Source organism: Nothoprocta perdicaria, unplaced genomic scaffold (assembly GCF_003342845.1).
Source record: "Nothoprocta perdicaria isolate Ctin4 unplaced genomic scaffold, notPer1 scaffold_1, whole genome shotgun sequence".
Lineage (NCBI taxonomy): Eukaryota > Metazoa > Chordata > Aves > Tinamiformes > Tinamidae > Nothoprocta > Nothoprocta perdicaria.
Genome location: NW_020454093.1, coordinates 866,618 through 883,559, shown reverse-complemented (window position 1 = coordinate 883,559; position 16,942 = coordinate 866,618). Strand labels below are relative to the sequence as shown.

At 39.3% G+C, this 16,942-nt stretch overlaps 1 protein-coding gene across 2 annotated transcripts in view; it reads left to right on the top strand.

Moving 5' to 3' along the window:
* Nucleotides 1–12,681, top strand: part of VCAN (versican) — a 104,613-nt gene extending 91,932 nt beyond the window's left edge. For both annotated transcript variants that reach the window (XM_026035948.1, XM_026035954.1), the window contains exons 13-15: nucleotides 8,106–8,250; nucleotides 9,371–9,553; nucleotides 9,993–12,681. In XM_026035948.1, the coding sequence (XP_025891733.1) occupies nucleotides 8,106–8,250; nucleotides 9,371–9,553; nucleotides 9,993–10,123 (459 nt within the window). In that variant the 3' untranslated portion in view covers nucleotides 10,124–12,681. The remainder of the gene's footprint in view (nucleotides 1–8,105; nucleotides 8,251–9,370; nucleotides 9,554–9,992) is intronic.
* Nucleotides 12,682–16,942: the final 4,261 nt, after the last annotated feature.

Sequence of the window (16,942 nt, the reverse complement as noted above, 5' to 3'; positions counted from 1 at the left end):
AGCACATATAGCTACTTGGGGTTGTGCCTTGGGCCTCTGTCTCACAGGGGGAGTTATTCATATCCTTTGGAAAATGCTGTTGATAATTAGTGCTTTGTATGRCGGTGAGCTCACTCCCATTACATAAGATTAGTGCTGTAATAAGGAGCTGGCTAGTGTCTGTGGCCAGATTGTCTGTCACTTATAGAGAGCTGCCAGCTAGGAAAGTAATGGGGCATATTGCCACTTTTAAAACTGTCCAGAGACCCAGGGTTAGTTTTTCTTCCCTTTGGCACAGTGGTGTTACGCTTTGTGTTTGCAATGCTGGACTTCAGGTTGTCAGAGTTAGGTAGCTACATAAAAAAGCAAAACAAAACAGGACTTTCATTCTGGCAAAAACAAAGCCCTCTCTTTTCCCCTCCTTTATTGGTCAGTGAATCAGAATGTTTTAACTTGAGCAAATCCATAACTATTCCCCGCTTAGAAAGAGTAACTCCATTGAACGCAAAACCCTCCAAATGGTATAGGATATTGTAGGGAGGTAGACTGCCTCAGAGGGTTAAATAAAGCAAACAAACTAAAAAGTACTGTAGTCAGCTGCAAACAAAAAGCTCATTGTGCCAGCGTCCCACAGGATCCTTGGAGAAGGAGATTTTACATCTAGCAAATGATTTGATTTTGTGCTGCGAACAGTCATTAGAGCCTTTAAGATGTTCATTTGACCTGCCTTAAATGGGGGAGAACTATATAATGTTATTAATGACAGGTATGTTTCAAATTCAGCCTGTCTTGGGCTGTAAGGAGGGCCTGTTGGACAAAGTGGGTTTTTGTTTGTCTTATTTTTGCCAAGGGGATAGGCAGTTACTTCAGAGCCTCGTTACAGTTGGTCTGGAGCTGAAAGTCTTGAATAGCTTCAAACCTGCAATCATTATTAAAATAAGTGACAGTATAGGGGATTTTTTCCCCAGTGGCTCTCCAGTAAATTGCATGTAAAAAATGAATCTACATCATGTTAATAATATATAATTATGTCAGTATGACTCCCAGAGCACATGTATTATGCCAATGAACCCTTATCGCTCCACCATGCTTCTCTTCAACACTAAAACACCTGGCCATTAGCAAGAGACTTTCACCAGCAATTTGTGCCGTTTGCTTTTGGCAGCTGTGCATGCTAAGGTGTGCATTCTGGGTCTTTCTGAAGCCGTATACATGCATTACTGGACAATACAGTTCTCTAAAGGACCATTTGAATTTATTATATTTAAAATGTCTTTAAAACACCGTAAATGTTACAACTCCAAGAGATCTCGACTCAGATGAAAATCTGWTGGGGTTTTGTCCATTGGCTTACATAGCTTTTAAAGGGTTAATCAAGGAGCTAGCTGTCTGTGTCATTTTTATTTTGGACCTGTTCAAAGCCAGTGCCTAGGCTCAGCAGTGAGTAGACATTGCCATCTAGTGGGACCTTCCTGCCATATGTAACATCTTTCCATAAGAAAGTTGTCATATTTTGGTACTGTACTTAAACATGTGCTCCACAGCATACCTCCCACAATAACTTTGATACTGTTTCTATATTTCAGATACATCGATTAGCCATGGTGACTTATTTCATTTATATTCCTTAGACTTCTTTTATAAATATTATATGTTTTCATGGGTCTTTTTTTTTAATCTGTAATCAGTGCTTGCAGATATTCATTGAAATACCTAAATTTATTATTTTGGCTCYTCTTTTTGCCAGCTTCATACATGAAATGAGAGAGTTGCCAATAAATTCTACTACTGTTGAGAAAAAAGAGACCCAAAAACTTTAAAGTAAAATCTTTTGCAAGGTTCATTAGCAAAGCTACCATCTTCTATATCTGAATCAGTGAAGCCAGGAGCACTTCTGAGCTCCTGGCACTGAATCCCTCATGGAGTAGGCACCCTCATGGAGGGTGCACAACTGATCCACAGCTTCCCTGTCAGCTTCCCAAATTATGTGCAAGCAAAGCTCAGGGTTAGGGACTTGATGGGAGACATGCAGTTATGATATATGCACTAAGTGCAGGACCACAGCATACAAATTTGTATGTACTCACTTACTGGTAAGGTTAAACATAGCAGTTGCCTTTGTATGCACTAGAATTTCTCCCAGAAACTATTTACTAACGTATGTAGCTTGGCCTCTTGTTCAGCATGTGTTTTAGCATGTGCCTGAATTAGCTGTGGGATCTGCCCAATGGAGTCTGGCGCACCACTCATGCCATTAAAGTAAGGTACATGCTTAGACCCTTGCTGAACAGAGATTTCAACCTCATGAATAGTTCTGTGAGTTCTGTCCAACTACTGCCATTCATAAAATTAAACAGAGAATCTTTTGCAAGACTGAGGTGGAATTAAGTGAAACACAGCCAATGCAATAAGGCAGTTTCTTGTCTTTCCCAAAGTAAAAAATGTATTTAAAGGCCAGGTGATCCTAATGGAAATATTGCTCTCACTGCCAAGTTGTCACAGTAATCYCCCCCCCCCCCCCCCCMCTCTCTCTCTCTCCTCTGTCTGTTGGAAGGAAATGGAAGCCCTTTCAAACTTCCCATGAGCATCTCATGTAACAGCAGCAGTGCTGTATTACAGTGTGCCAGAAACCAGGGGATTCTGAGCTGATCCATATACTCTTTTTAACCTTGTACTGGTCTTTTTATTGTTTAGCCAGCCTTAGGACYGTGTAATAGCAAGAACTTAACAAGAGATGTAATTTTTAGTTAAGCTATTAGGTTATAGCAGAATATCGGTGCTGAGAACTTTGTTCAGTAGACTTTTCTAATGTAAAAAAAAAAATCTAAGATTTTTATCTGCTGCTGTTAAAAAAAAAAAAAAAATGTGTTCCTGTTCTCAGCAGAGTTATGGAAGAAAAGAAAGACAATAGCTGGTAAGCTTTGCAATGCTGGTTTAATCTGGTTTCCTGATGAACATCAGGCATGAAATGTTGCTTCACCTTAAGATGAAATGGTAAAGAGCATATCCATTCAGCTCAGTCTCTGCATATTTCCTTCTCTTTTTGATTTACCTTATTAGTCTTGCATTAAGTTACAATCAGATAGGAAAGCAGCCAGAATGAAATAAAATAAAAATCCCAATGGAAAATACAAGGGCCAAAAAATGCCATGAGAGATTAATAAGTTAGGCACATTTAAACATACTGTGAAAGCATGCTTCCTTTTCCCACAAGGAAAAGCAGCATGAACCCTAAAAACCTAAACGTTAGATGTATTTCTAGTAAATTATTTCTTAGCTTTAGTTATGTGCAAAAGATTATTGGCTTCTGCACAACAAAGAGGTCAAGTAGTTAAGTTTTGTTTGCATCGGTAGTTTATATTGTTGTGCTTCATTAAACATAGTGTTGTTGATTGTTCTGGAATGCAAAATCCAAGCTATTGATCTCAGCCACTTGGTATGCCCTTCGGAGATAAAGCAATGGCAAATATTTCTAAATGCATGTCACAAAGCTGAGGTGCAGCTTACTCATAGATTCACCTTGGCATATGCAAACATCCGAAAGAGCTGAGTGGATTACTCATTAGTCAAGATATGAGTCCTCAAAACAAGGTTGGTTATCTGAAAATAGAAATAACAAATCTCCCACAAGGTCAGATCATGTTCATGACAGGAAAGCTGTGCTCATTCAGTTTGATTAGTGGTCATCTGAATGACAAAACATAACAATTGGCTGATAAAATTAGCGGCTTTGTGGCTCTTAAATCCTTGCTTTCTGAGGCTTACTTAATCAGAAAGGTCAGAGTGTCACCCAATTGGCAGGTTGTGCCTATTGCTCAATTCAATCCTACACTAGGAAAACCACCAAAAACTGTGGAGAGCTGCTTAATAAAAGGAACTTAATAAAAGAAGACCTTAATAAATACATATGCTTTTGATGCTCCTATATGCACTAGAAAAATGCATTGTCACAATTTTCCAGATTAGGAAATGAGTTAGCCAAATGTATTTCTTCGTGTCGTGCAGGAAGCCTATCTCAGCTTTGATTTTCACCAGTGGGCCATCCACCCTTGTTCTGTCAGGAAATTTTCAATACTGTCTAGCAGAGAAAGTTAGTAATTCCCATGTGTAATTGGGGATTTCACTTTTAACAAAACAAAACAACAACAAAAAAAMCACTGCAAGAAAGACTTGTTTAAACATAGTATAGTTAAAGATGTAAAGAACAACAGGGGAGCCCTGTTTCCAGCTTGAAAATCATGGCAAGACAGGGTAGGTGTGCGAACTAAGTGAATGTGTGGATACCAAAATCCTGTTTCAAAGGCCAGCTCTAGCAGTTCTCTGAGAAAATCTCAATTTTTGATTAAAAAAAATAGGTTTCTAGTTCTCACAGAAGTTGAGTCCTGTAAAGTGTCTGATGCAACAATCTGTACATGAGTTGGAGTTGTGTACGCCATGTACTCTTGCTTTGAACTTTGCTCTCTGTGGCCCAGCAATGCCATGCTTTATGTCTAGAGAAGAATGGGACATGTTTGTATTAAAGATAATATGGCCTAAAATGTAGATCCTGGAAATGCTTTGCATTGTAACATATGAGAGAATGTCCCATAATGTCACATCATGTTAATGTTCCACAGACATAGCCACTCGAGGAAGGACATCTTGTTCAGGGTTTTGGGGCAATATTTTCCAACAGGGAAGTATGAGTTGAATATTTTAGATACTTTATTGCAAAAGGAGGGAAACCTTCATTCTTACYATGCTTTGTGTGACATTATAGGGAATATCTTGGAAAACAGTGCAATCCAATATGTGACACATGGGATTTGATTCTTTCCCACTGATTTTATTTTCATGTATTTCTCACTGGACATAGTGAGAACACCCCTGACTTACACTAGGTAAAAAAAAAAAAATCAAGCTCATGGTCATGCGAAAAMTGTCATCCGTAAGGAGAAAGCAAAATATTAGTGTATTTGTCTAGCAACTTACCAGTCAAACTGTGAGAATCTTTTTGTATCCTTATCCCCCTATCACTGGCTAAATAAGGAATTGAATAACTACTGAAGAGCTGGGTGGAGACTTAAGAAAGCAATTCAGCAGTCTGGAACTTCCTCTGCTAAGCAATTCTGGCAMTAAAACCAAGAAAAAGCAGAGTTATCCAGCCAAAATAAACCATGCAATGATGATATCAGATGTGAGGTAACAGCATGTCATGCTGGAGGATATCAGACATTCTTGTATAAACCACAGAGCCCAGAGCCTAGATATGATTCTTTGCCATGACACAGCAGACCTGCCAATGAARCAAATAAAAAGTTTGCAGTCGGTATGGCAAGATGTAGGGCATATGGCATCTGTGTGCCATCGGCTGGCAAGCTGCTGAGCGTCTTCATCTCTCATCCCCAAAGGCCATCACTGCATGTCTTTGCTTGCCACACTCAGGTCCTTACGGAAGTAATCAGCTCTCTGGTGCCATTCCAGTAAGAAACAGCTACAAGCTGCACTGAAGTTTTCCTTTCTCTTTAAGCACGTTATTGGATGAACTTTTCTATCACCTTCCAGCTGCTTTCCTTAATTTTTGTTTGTGTYCACATGTGTGGTCGTACTGTTGAAAGTGACTGGAGTGCTTCATTTTAAGAAGCTAACTGMCTGTCATCTGAGCAATATACCTGGYCACGTATGCCTCCTGACTTACGGCWGTAAGYGAGCCTTCAGAGATATGAAAGAGGTATCACTTCCCTCTGCTTATCCTGCCTCCGCAACATACACGGATGAACTTCCCTACAGCAGGAAGGAAGCCTACAGCAGTATTTGTTGAATGGCTTTTGAGATGTGCTTTTTGCAAAGCTGTATCCGAGCTTCTATGCATCATGTGGAGGAGATTGAGCAGATGTCTGGGGCAGTGATATTAGCCATTCCCATGTAAATCATTTCTGTTCACAAGCCAGCACCATCACTGTGTGCACAGCTATTGCTGTTTGGAGGAGCAGGCAGTGACTTTCTACCTTGCYGGATGTGTGAGCTTTTCCAGTCTCATTCCTGTGTCTTTAACCACTTGTGTCTTGTGGCACTCTGAATTGTGTAGTACATGATACCCCAGAACCTTCCCTCTTCCCTGTCCTCACTTGTGGAGAGCTTTCTTTTTCTTTCTTCGCACTAGGTGTTGYAGAAGGCCTCCCAACCACAGATCCTCTTTGACTCACCTGTATAGCATTTTGCTACTGTGCTTGCAAAACTCACGCTCTCATTTATCAGCTGAGGTGAAATGCTGAATTCTGGACTTGAGTAAAGATGACTAATGCTCATATTATGGGTTAGGAGTATTAGGTGTTGAAACAGTGAGATGAAATTATTCTAGTCCCACATAGAAAGCAGCRGGAGTGCTTTATGGGATGCTACCAGTAGGAGAGTCAGTACTGAACAAATTTCTTTAGAGCATGATTGTTAAATTGCTTGGATAATTAAAAGCCGTGATGGATAAGATGGGACACAGAAGGAAAAGGTTAAGTATTTAACTCAGCTTTTTTGATTAGCTTGATTCACTGTGAGATAAATGCTACTTGCATGCAGTTTGTTAACATTATTTCTAAAATRTGTTTGAACAGGCAGTAAATAGTGGTTATTTCGTACTAATAAAAAACCAAAAAGCTAAATTTCTATCGCATTTACATGGGCCAGCTCTAGCCAAAAAGAAGTAGGCACAGAGTTAAAATATAAGCACTGTAAAATCAGCATAATTTTGACCATACAAGGGGCTAACTGACTGGTGAATGTCTGGCATCTATGTACATTCCTGTACTTCTAGATACCTATTTTTATCCTTTGTTAAATTCTTCTAGGAGTGACACAACAGCAGTCTCAAAGAAAATCACTAAGAATAGTTTCCCAAATCTGTGCTCACTTTTCTTTGCATGCATAATGTTATGTAAATCTTAGGTTTCTCTGCTTCGTTTGGGATAAAGATTGTCCCACCTCTACTGATGCACCATATGCTCCCCTATCAAAGACTACCAGATAGATTTTCTAGCAGTTTGACAGTCCCTTTGCTTTTTTTTTTCCTTCATATTACTGATTGAAAAACCAGACTGAATCCTCCCTAATTTCCAGCCAAAAATGACACTGTGCAATGATGAACTTAGCCATGCTTGAATACCAGTATTCTGCAGTGAAATATAGGTGGATATAGCCCATGTGTGGAGCCCTGCACAGCCTGCCAGCAGTCAGGGTCACACTGCCTCACCACAGCTTGTCTCCGCAGGCACATCTCTCTAGGTAGATGCAGAGCTATGTAGCYAAATAAATGCCTCATATAGCCAGTTTGCAACCTGAAATCTCTGCCTGCCCAAATGGACATGCCAGGTGTGTTCCAGGAGCAGGACTGAGGAACTAAGTTATTTTTCCTGATAAAGAACTCTGCCATTTGAAGCTTTCTCACATACCAGCAGTCAGCTTCTGCTGCTCCAACTAGTCTGCCACAGTCTGCTTTTATTCACAGCACCATAAATCCAAAGGTCTGCACTCTGGCTCTTTTTTCTAAAGAGGTCAGAGCTTGGATCATCATTTCTAAAGCTGAACRGCTGTGGTATTCCTTCAGTCTGCCACCTAAGCCTTTTTAATGGAAATGTTGATCTGTAAGAGTTTGGGGACAAATTCTGGTACCACCTTTTCTTATTTTAGGTCTGATTCTGCAAGTCAGTCCATCGAGTGAGTTTCTTAAGTGAAATCAGGGAATAATTTGAGTCTGGCAGGATAGTCTATAATTTGCCATTTAGTAGACCAGATCTAAAAAGAATAGTGAGATATTTATTGCATTTTCTGTCATTTCAATTTCCATCTGTCTGTGTAGGATACACTTGGGATCAGATTTTACTTGGTCTGAATTGTGTCATTCTGTTTTGTTCACCTGACATCAATTTACAGTAAGTGAAAAATTGGCTCAGACCATTTTTCCCCATCTGAGATTATCTCCTAATAGAGTGGGAGGATATTATAAATCTGCCTTGGTTTAGTCTATGCTTAACTGTCTCARTCAAACAATTGAGATTGTTCTATATTGAAGGTAATATTTTGTGAACTTCTGTAAAATGGARTGTAAGCATATTCCAACACTGAGAATAATGGTTTCGCTCCTTTTTTTTCCACAGCAATATGAGAACTGGCGACCAAACCAACCAGACAGCTTCTTTTCTGCTGGAGAAGACTGTGTTGTTATAATATGGCATGAGAACGGGCAGTGGAATGATGTACCATGCAATTATCACCTTACCTATACCTGCAAGAAAGGAACAGGTACAAACTTTGTAGTAACAATAGCTTTAGTAATTTTTTTTTTTCTAAAATCCAATTTTGCAAAGCTAAAAGGACAAATTCTAGYTGATGCCTGGTGACTGGCACAATGAACCCACAGCTGACTTAACAAAATCACCCTTCATCTGTAGCTAAATATTATGTCACTTTCTAATCTGTTCTTGGTTCAGGCAGACAAGTGTACACAGTTGGAGCTCTTGGTTAAAATCAGGCAACCTTCTCTGCATGGTTTTCAACATCATGGGTATCCATGTAACTACTAGGCCTGTTCTTCATGCATACCATGAAAATATTCTCACTTCTTCTTTTCTGGAATGGTACTGTATGAACCACATCGAAACAAAATTTTGGTAGACAGTAGGAACAGGCAGAAGTCCGCTGGTGTCTAGTTTTTCAGCTTCAGCTGGCCATACCTTTCCCCTATCATGCTACACTCTGTCTTCTTGTTTTCCAATGTCATACAGTTTAATGGCATCACTAGAACCTGAAGAACACATTTGGTTTATACAATGTTAGAACCAATAAGTACATGGAACCAGGCAGTACCCAGGAGCTATATACATTGACTCCTTAGGAATTCCTTGCCTCTTTGGAATGGGAGAGCAAAAATCCAAACCAAATTATTTTATGCTTTCATTGCTGTTCACTTTTGATTAYATTTTATTAACAGGTTCCCTCTACCTTGGTGGATCCATCAGTTTTAAGTACTTTTACATATTCTGTCATTACAGAAGACATTTAAAATTTTGCAAATCAGATTTTTTTTTTTWWWWAAATAGTAGTTAATTCAGTGGTTATCAGGTTCTTCGGCTTTCCAGTGAAGATATTCCTTGTATGGCAACCAATTCTGTTCAAAAGTCTGTCAGAAATTCAAAACAGAAAGGAAATTCTAACCACACTGACAGGAATTTCCATCATTATTGTATTTGGTCTACGAAAAACACAGCACTACAGAACAGGACAGACCTTCCTGTCGTTGTTGGCCATGCCTCTTAAATTTCTTAAGTCATTTGATAACTTCCCTTAGTCAGCATTCAGCGGTCAGTGCAATATGTTCAAAAGTGTATTCATAAGCTGATATTTTGTTTTCTTCTCCTCTTAGTTGCCTGTGGTCAGCCTCCTGTTGTGGAAAATGCAAAGACCTTTGGAAAAATGAAACCCCGTTATGAGATCAACTCACTCATTAGATATCACTGCAAAGATGGTTTCATCCAGCGTCATATTCCAACTATACGGTGTCAAGGGAATGGAAGATGGGATATGCCTAAAATTACTTGCATGAATCGTAAGTTCTTTAAAGGGGAGCCACTGCTTGATCAGGAAAATCATTAATGCAAGAATTAATAAGCAGTGAATGCATATTTTAAGAGAAGAGCAAACTGATTTTCCAGATGACAGCAATACTGGTCATTTTATCTATTAAAAACAAATCAGGCCTCCCAAAATAATGAAAATATTTATCTCCAGGTTTTATGGTATCTACATCACTCTTAGAAAGTCCCTGAAATCTGTAGGTTCCTAATAACACTAGCAGTGCAAAGGTGCTCTATGTGTAGGAAATGCTTTCCCTATCCATAAACCATCTGTATAGTTGTAACATTGGCTACTAACTTGTTAATGCTTTAAATAGTAAATAATAAATGGAACCTTAGTCTGTTGTATAACCATTTTTTAGATTCATATAATTTTAAAAAATTTTCCTTGTCTTCTCCTCCTTTTTGCAGCGTCCACATACCAAAGGACTTACTCTAAGAAATATTACTATAAACATTCTTCATCAGGAAAAGGAACATCATTAAATTCATCAAAACACTATCATCGCTGGATCAGGACGTGGCAGGACTCAAGGCGCTGAATGTTAAATGGTGAATAGGGATTTCCACCGTTTCAGCCAAAGTCCTAACTTTCTGTGCCTTTTCTATCACTTATAGGAGTATTATCAAATTGTTTTGAAACTACAGACTCCGGTATTCACAATGCATTTTGCAAAAATATGGTGTTTATCAGAAAATTCAAATAAAAAATTAAAAAAAATATATAGTGGAGGGCTACTTGTGGGGAGGAGAGGAAACCATTTCCAGCCTATACGGGCTATTAGTTTTCTATATGCCATCAGTGTGGACAATTTTATGATGTACACCAGCCTACTGCAATATTTAAACAGCGCAATTTTAGCACCAATGAAAATGTAAATAAGATGATTTTAATTGTTCAGTTGTGTGTTGTTTTTAAAATCCTGTATATAAAATGAAAACTCACACTAATTTCAGGCATATTTATGGTTAGACTGGCCTCAGAGGTCTTCAGTCATTTATGACATTGTTTCTATGTCATTCACCTAGGCTGGAAATGGTTGAAAAAAACTGCATTGACGGAGATTTGCTATAACCAGATGAAGATAAACACAAATTACTTCTTTTTTTTTTTTTTTTAATGGGATCTGTGCTATTTACAATCCAAGGTACAGTTTGTGTCAAGGTGATGCAAAATTTAGACATAGCACATAAAGTGGGATGAAGCATGAACTAGGGACTGCAATGTGGAACTTTTTTCTGCTCTCCATTCCAGCTTCATCATTCATGAGAAAGGACTGCATGGAGGACTTGTATATGACAAGGAGGGCCTGTAAAAATTCAAGTGCTAATACATTAACTTGATCAACCACAGCCACTTTTTGAAAAAAAAAAAAAAAAAAAAGAAAAAAGAAAAGGAAAAAAAAAGTGACTTTCACAACATTAACCACAAGGTCTATATTACAGGTCTCTGCATTCTAAAATGGAGCTAGACCTAGTTTTTGAGGATTTTTTTTGTAAAAACAAGCAAAAATCAAAAAGTAAATAATTTTGTATATATAACCATTTTTTAATCTTTTTATAAAGTGATGAATGTTTGTGTATGGATGCTGCAGCTGTGAAGCGTACATAAATAAATGAAGTAAGCCATACTGATTTAATTTATTGGATGTTATTTTACCCAAGCAAAGAAGATTAAAAAAGCTCACCAGTGCCATATTAGCCCCTGAGCTCCACTTTTGGAAAAATCTTTCAGTTCAACCACTGTTTCCCTGGAGAACAAAATTCCTACTAAACAGGATCATTTGTTTGCAATTAGATGGGTGAGAACTGTGTGATTTGCAGAAGAATCAGGATCATGGCTTTCTAGAAAGAAGTGTGTGCACAAAGAGATTATAGATTATAGTTGGTGAAGTGCGTACGTAGGAGTTTTCTATTGATTTTTTTTCCCCCTGGTCATCTTGATGACTGACCTGGGTGTGTACAGTAAGTATAGAAGGTAACACTTAAAATAACCTCTCCACAGAAAGGACTGTGCATGGTTATTTCTGTAAAGTGCCTTCCACACCTTTGGGCACAGGAAAAAAAAAAGTTAAAAAAAAAAAAAAAGGAACAGTAAGTTCCCTATGATACACCTTTTAAAGTACTGTTGCAAATACAAACATAGATGGGAGGTTTTTGCCTTTTCGTTAATGTGGGGAAATGATGACAAAAGTTGAAAAGGAAAGGAAAAGAACTGCAAACCCTGCYGACGTGTAAGAGCTTGTAGCAGGTAGAGTTGCTCATAAAGTAACCTTGCCGTAGCTCACCAGGTGCAGAGATTACAGTTCCTGAAAASATCTCTCCAGTGACCGTTCCAGCAAGTATACCCTGATTTTTGTGTGTTTTCCAAGGCAAAACGTCACTGGGTTGGCCGGTTTGTTCCCCACGCCCTAAACAATGCACATAATACTTTTCTCTATTTATATTATATCTTGTATAGTGTATAATGTGAATGTCTGTTATTTTGTGAATGAAAGTCTAAAATCTTTGTAACTTTTATATCTGCTTCTGTTTCACCAAAGAAACAAGGTTTTGCTATACTGTGACTTGTCTTGTTATTGCATGTCTTCCTGTTTAAATCTATGCAATGTGATTTTTCCATATGAATACAATTAGATCATCACAGATGAGCAACTGTCAGGTACTTCACAGTTAATGTGGGCTGGAGTCAAAAGAGAATCATCTGGCTGAACTTTTATAGGTGCTGGGTTTGACTTTATACAAGAAACTGTATGGGATATGAGAATGATATTTTAAGATCTACAGTGTGTGTTTTGAAAACAGTTTTTGCTTGTATAAGTCAAGGTTCTGTTCATAAATATACAGCATTCTACACATCACTTCCTTGTACCAAAACATACAGAACAGAAAGTATATTTTAACACTTTGCAAACTTTCTCACCATATGTATAAAAAACCCTGCATAGATTTATTGTTTTCTTGTCTACTTGTTGGATTTAAACAATGTTGTAAGGCATTCAGATAACATTGTGATTGTAGTTTAAATAGGTTAGGTACAGTGCTTATATTGATTTTTTTTCACCTTCTCCTAATACTCATAATAAAATAGGTCTGACAACATTCCTTATTAAAAAAAACAAACTGTTACCCATGCTTTTTTATTTAGACAGAGAATGGAACTTTCTTCAGTTTTGGAGACTATTTTTAATACCATTTTAAATCCCAAATGGGCTACTACTAACTCACTGCTAGAAGGCCCCCATTCACATTTTAGGATTGCCATGCAGTTAGCACCAGTATGTTAATCTCTACCCAGAGAGGAGACAGCATTTCCACAACTAGTGACATGATTCCTTTATGTATAGCGCCACTGAACTCTAGTATACGAAAGTGCTTTGGGTTTAGGAAGATAAGCTTGAAATACAGATTTTTTTTTTCAAATGAATGTTTCTTAACTCTGTTTTCTCACCTTCCAAATTTGTCCAAAATTCTGTTTAACTTCCTTTTTTTTTTTAGCTGTCTTGTATCTGCTGCAGTGTCTGGTTTAAGCTGTCCATTTCAGACATAGGCAAAGCAAATAGCAGAGTAGTATTCCTGTAACAATCCCCTGTTGTGTAAGTATTAAGTTTTTTCTGTCTGCTAGCCGACTTTCTGCTGCTTCGTAAGATGCTGAAACAGCTATTGATGAGGAGCTGGAAAGGATGGGGTGTTGCTATGAAAGTCAGTAGCTAAGAGGAAGGCAGCCCTTTCTGCACGTGCAGCAAGCCACTGATGTGCAAATATTTGTATTACAAACCAGGCGTGGGTCACAGGGCTGCACACAGAGCTCAGGATGCCCCCGAGAGCAGCTGTGTTTCACCTACCTGTGAATATGGAAGCAGGACAACTCTTTTGCCGAGCACCTTCTTTCCCTGTTAGGTAGTGACAATATTTAACTTTAGGCGTGAATCTCAGCTGATCGGGTCACATCCACTGCGATTACTGCTGCACAGAACCAGGTACATCATGCTGCCTATTGCAGTACAGTTTCTCCCTGTGGCCAGAGAGCACGCTGCTTTCTGGAAACATTCCTGTATTCCAGTTAGGTCCTAAAAGATGCCCATCTTTCTGAATGTAGGAAAAAGCAGATGTCTCTATGGCAGACCTTCTTAGTGGGTGCCGGTTTCTACATGAACTTGCGGTCTGCCTGAGAGGTCGATGGAATCAGGATCTCCTCAGAGGCTGAATGGAAGAACTGAAGAGCCACGTGGGACAAAATTCACAATTATGGAAACATGACTGTCAGGTGAGCGAGGTCCAAGGAGGCTGCCACGGGACTGGTAAAAGGAAGGGGAGCCTGCAAAGGAATCTTTGCAATCAGAAGTTTGTTTCCCGGACACTCTGTGGAGAATTACTGTCTACAGCTTGACCTATGGGCATGGCTTGGGCCCAGGTCAGTAATTCGTTCACATGGCCAAAGTACTTGCACTGAGCATATGCAGAACCAACACACACATTTAATGACATGCCCTTGTCAAGAGGTGGTTGGAGCTGCCACAGCTTCTGCCTGTTGCAGAGGTAAAAGGCCCAGCAGTGCAGAGGCTGGAGGTGACTGGGGAGGAAGTAAAGGAAGGGGAGGAGGAGGTGGAGCTATTTGTTTAAGAGCTATTAAGTAAGTAGGTTTTGAAAAGCTACTTTGAAAGCTACCATAGCTTTCTGGAAACATTTGTGTATCACTTGTGGATATAGCTAGAACTCTTGTTCTTGAGCCAGGCTTTCCTGTTCTAGTATGTTTTACTTTCCATTTTTGTCTCATATATCTATGCCATAGAGAGTGACTTCTGCATTTGGGCATGCTATGTTTTGCTCTGCTGGAATGCTGTCTGTTAAATGCCTCTTACCTCCTCCAGAAGCAATGAATTCTTCCTAGTGTCACATGTGCACACACACACAMACAAACAAACAAAACACTTTGGGATGCCTCTTTTCTCAGCCCCATTCTTGACCAGCAAGGGTACAGAAGTCTCCCAGAGCTCCTGAATAGCTCCATTTGCTTTGGTGGGATTTATAGGCAGGAGGCTCAYGGCAAAAAGCAGTTCTGTGGCTCAGTCTAGGCAATAGGAAGAAGGAAAAACAAGGCAATTATGTTTTTATATTTTAGCTTAATTAAAAGCCTACTAATGACCAGTGGATCCACAAATTCCTGCAGTATTCCTGCCACCTGAGGTGGAAGACAAATCAAGCAGTTTATGGGCTTCAGCTCTTCCAATTGAAAACTGCTGCTTTAACAGGAAGTAATGAAAGGTTTGTGTATCAAAAATGGCCAGAAAATCTCAGGGCTTAGTGCATTTTCATCATACCTGAAGATAAATATATGGTCAGGGCTAAAACTTTTCATTATATTATTTATTGTAAGCAATAATGCTTGCAGGGAAAATGGTGTGCTGTGAGAGATCCGATAAGATATAAAAGGAATAGAAATGATGCTTAAGCTAAGCATGAACTGAAGCTGTGACACACAAAGAAGCCACATAAAGCTATTGATACTGTAAGGTTGAAAAGTGCAGTTGTTAAACAGGAGAGCAGAAGCATCATGCAGAGAAAAATAACACAGTATGATTTGAAGACTCAACAGTAGTAACCGAATAATATTTAAAAGCCTGCAAAGCATCACCTGATGCAAATTTAGATTGTCATGAAAAACAAATGTGTTCAAGTAGGTAAGCTATCAGTTGTTGTATTGCAGTGGGTATGTTACTGTTTAAATACGATAAAAAGAATTGGGATCTAGGGAGGTGTCAGGAGTTTCTGTCAGAGATGGGAATGGATTCATGCTCCTGTGAGTGGGAAAGCTCCTCTGGATTTCTGGTTACCAAGTCAGGAGAAGTGACTTCATGCTGGAACTTGACCAGAGATTTACTTCTGGGATGACCAGGAGAAAGGAGAAGTGAAAAGCAAGGCAAATGTGAGCTGTGGTGCTGCATGGATGCCACAATTTTACATAGCAATTATACTGCTGCTTTCCAGCTTTAGAAGATGCATCATGTAGCAGTGACAAGTCCTATGAAAGTGAAAACTCCATTAAATTGAAGTAGGAGGTAATCAGTTTAGGAAAGAGTATGGGAACTATACCTTTAGGAAAGGTATTTTTTTCTTCAGTAGTAGTGGTTTGGCGATTTCAATCCTGCATTTCCTAAACTACAATGCTCAAGGCATTACTTGGCTGTTCCTGCATTGTAGAGAAACACAGTTCAGTGACTTGGCGAAGCTAATGSACAGAGGCCTGCAGGAAATCCAGGAAATGAAATTACATTTCCTAAGAGTCCCATTTCTTAACAAGTTAAGAGAATACTGTACTTTGCTAAGAAGTCAGTGGAAATCTTGATTTCAAAGGCACTGGGATCCTAGGCAGGCTGGTCTTTTTGGAGCCTAAAGGGATCCCTTAGATCATCAATGTATTATGTCTTTGTTAATATTGTTAGTAYGTTTAAAAAAGGAGGAAAAAAAAAAAGCAATGGATGTTCTTCCCTGATCATGTTATTTGCTTCCTGGATGACTGATTGCTTTGATAATGAAAACCATATCTTGCTGTAGTTTTTCTACCTCAACTATCTACTCTTCAGCTACAGCAGCTTTTAGATGTGCACAGATCATAACTTCGTACAGTGCACTGTAGATTAACAGGGAAAGTGACCCCTCCTGATGCTATTCCTATTTGTACCTCTTGGTGAGAAGAGAAACAAGCCCCAGGCTGCGTGGCTTGGCGTGGCYGCTCCTGTCTGCAGGAAGCCCTGCCTGCGTGGAGAGGTAGTCGTGCCAAGGGTGAGAACAAGGGAGGGCAAGTGAGGGTGCTGAGCTGGGGTTAACATCACAGGCTTAGAGTGTTTGGGCTTAAAAGGCCTATGAATGGTAAAAGGTGCTGTTTTAATGAAATTAACAAATGCTGAGAATTGAGTCATACTAGGCACGTGGTAAGACAGCTACAAGTACCTGCAGAACAGGGCTTGGCCAGTTGCAGTCTTACTGATTTAGGGGTTGTGCATGCATGAGAAGGGGAAGAGAAAAATAAGCATTTCTTTTAGTGTGGCACTTTCTTGAGAGAGAGGGCTAAACAGTGTTGATTATCAGGATTTTGAAAGGTGAGCACTTGGCCAGRGTGAGGTGCTGTTAAAAGGCCAAGCTGAAGCAGGACATTGACTTGTTCCATCTGCTTCAGCACTGAGTTTCCTCTCTGCATTGAAGTCCCAATGCACAGTCTGCCCATACCCAACATGTGGCCAAACTGGTTATCTGCATTTTGAAAACTGATGGTGGTACAAAGCTGATATATTTGGCCTTAGTTTTCTTGGAGTTTGCAGTTGAGGGGACGCCTGAGAAGCAGTTGTGTAATTCCTTGCATC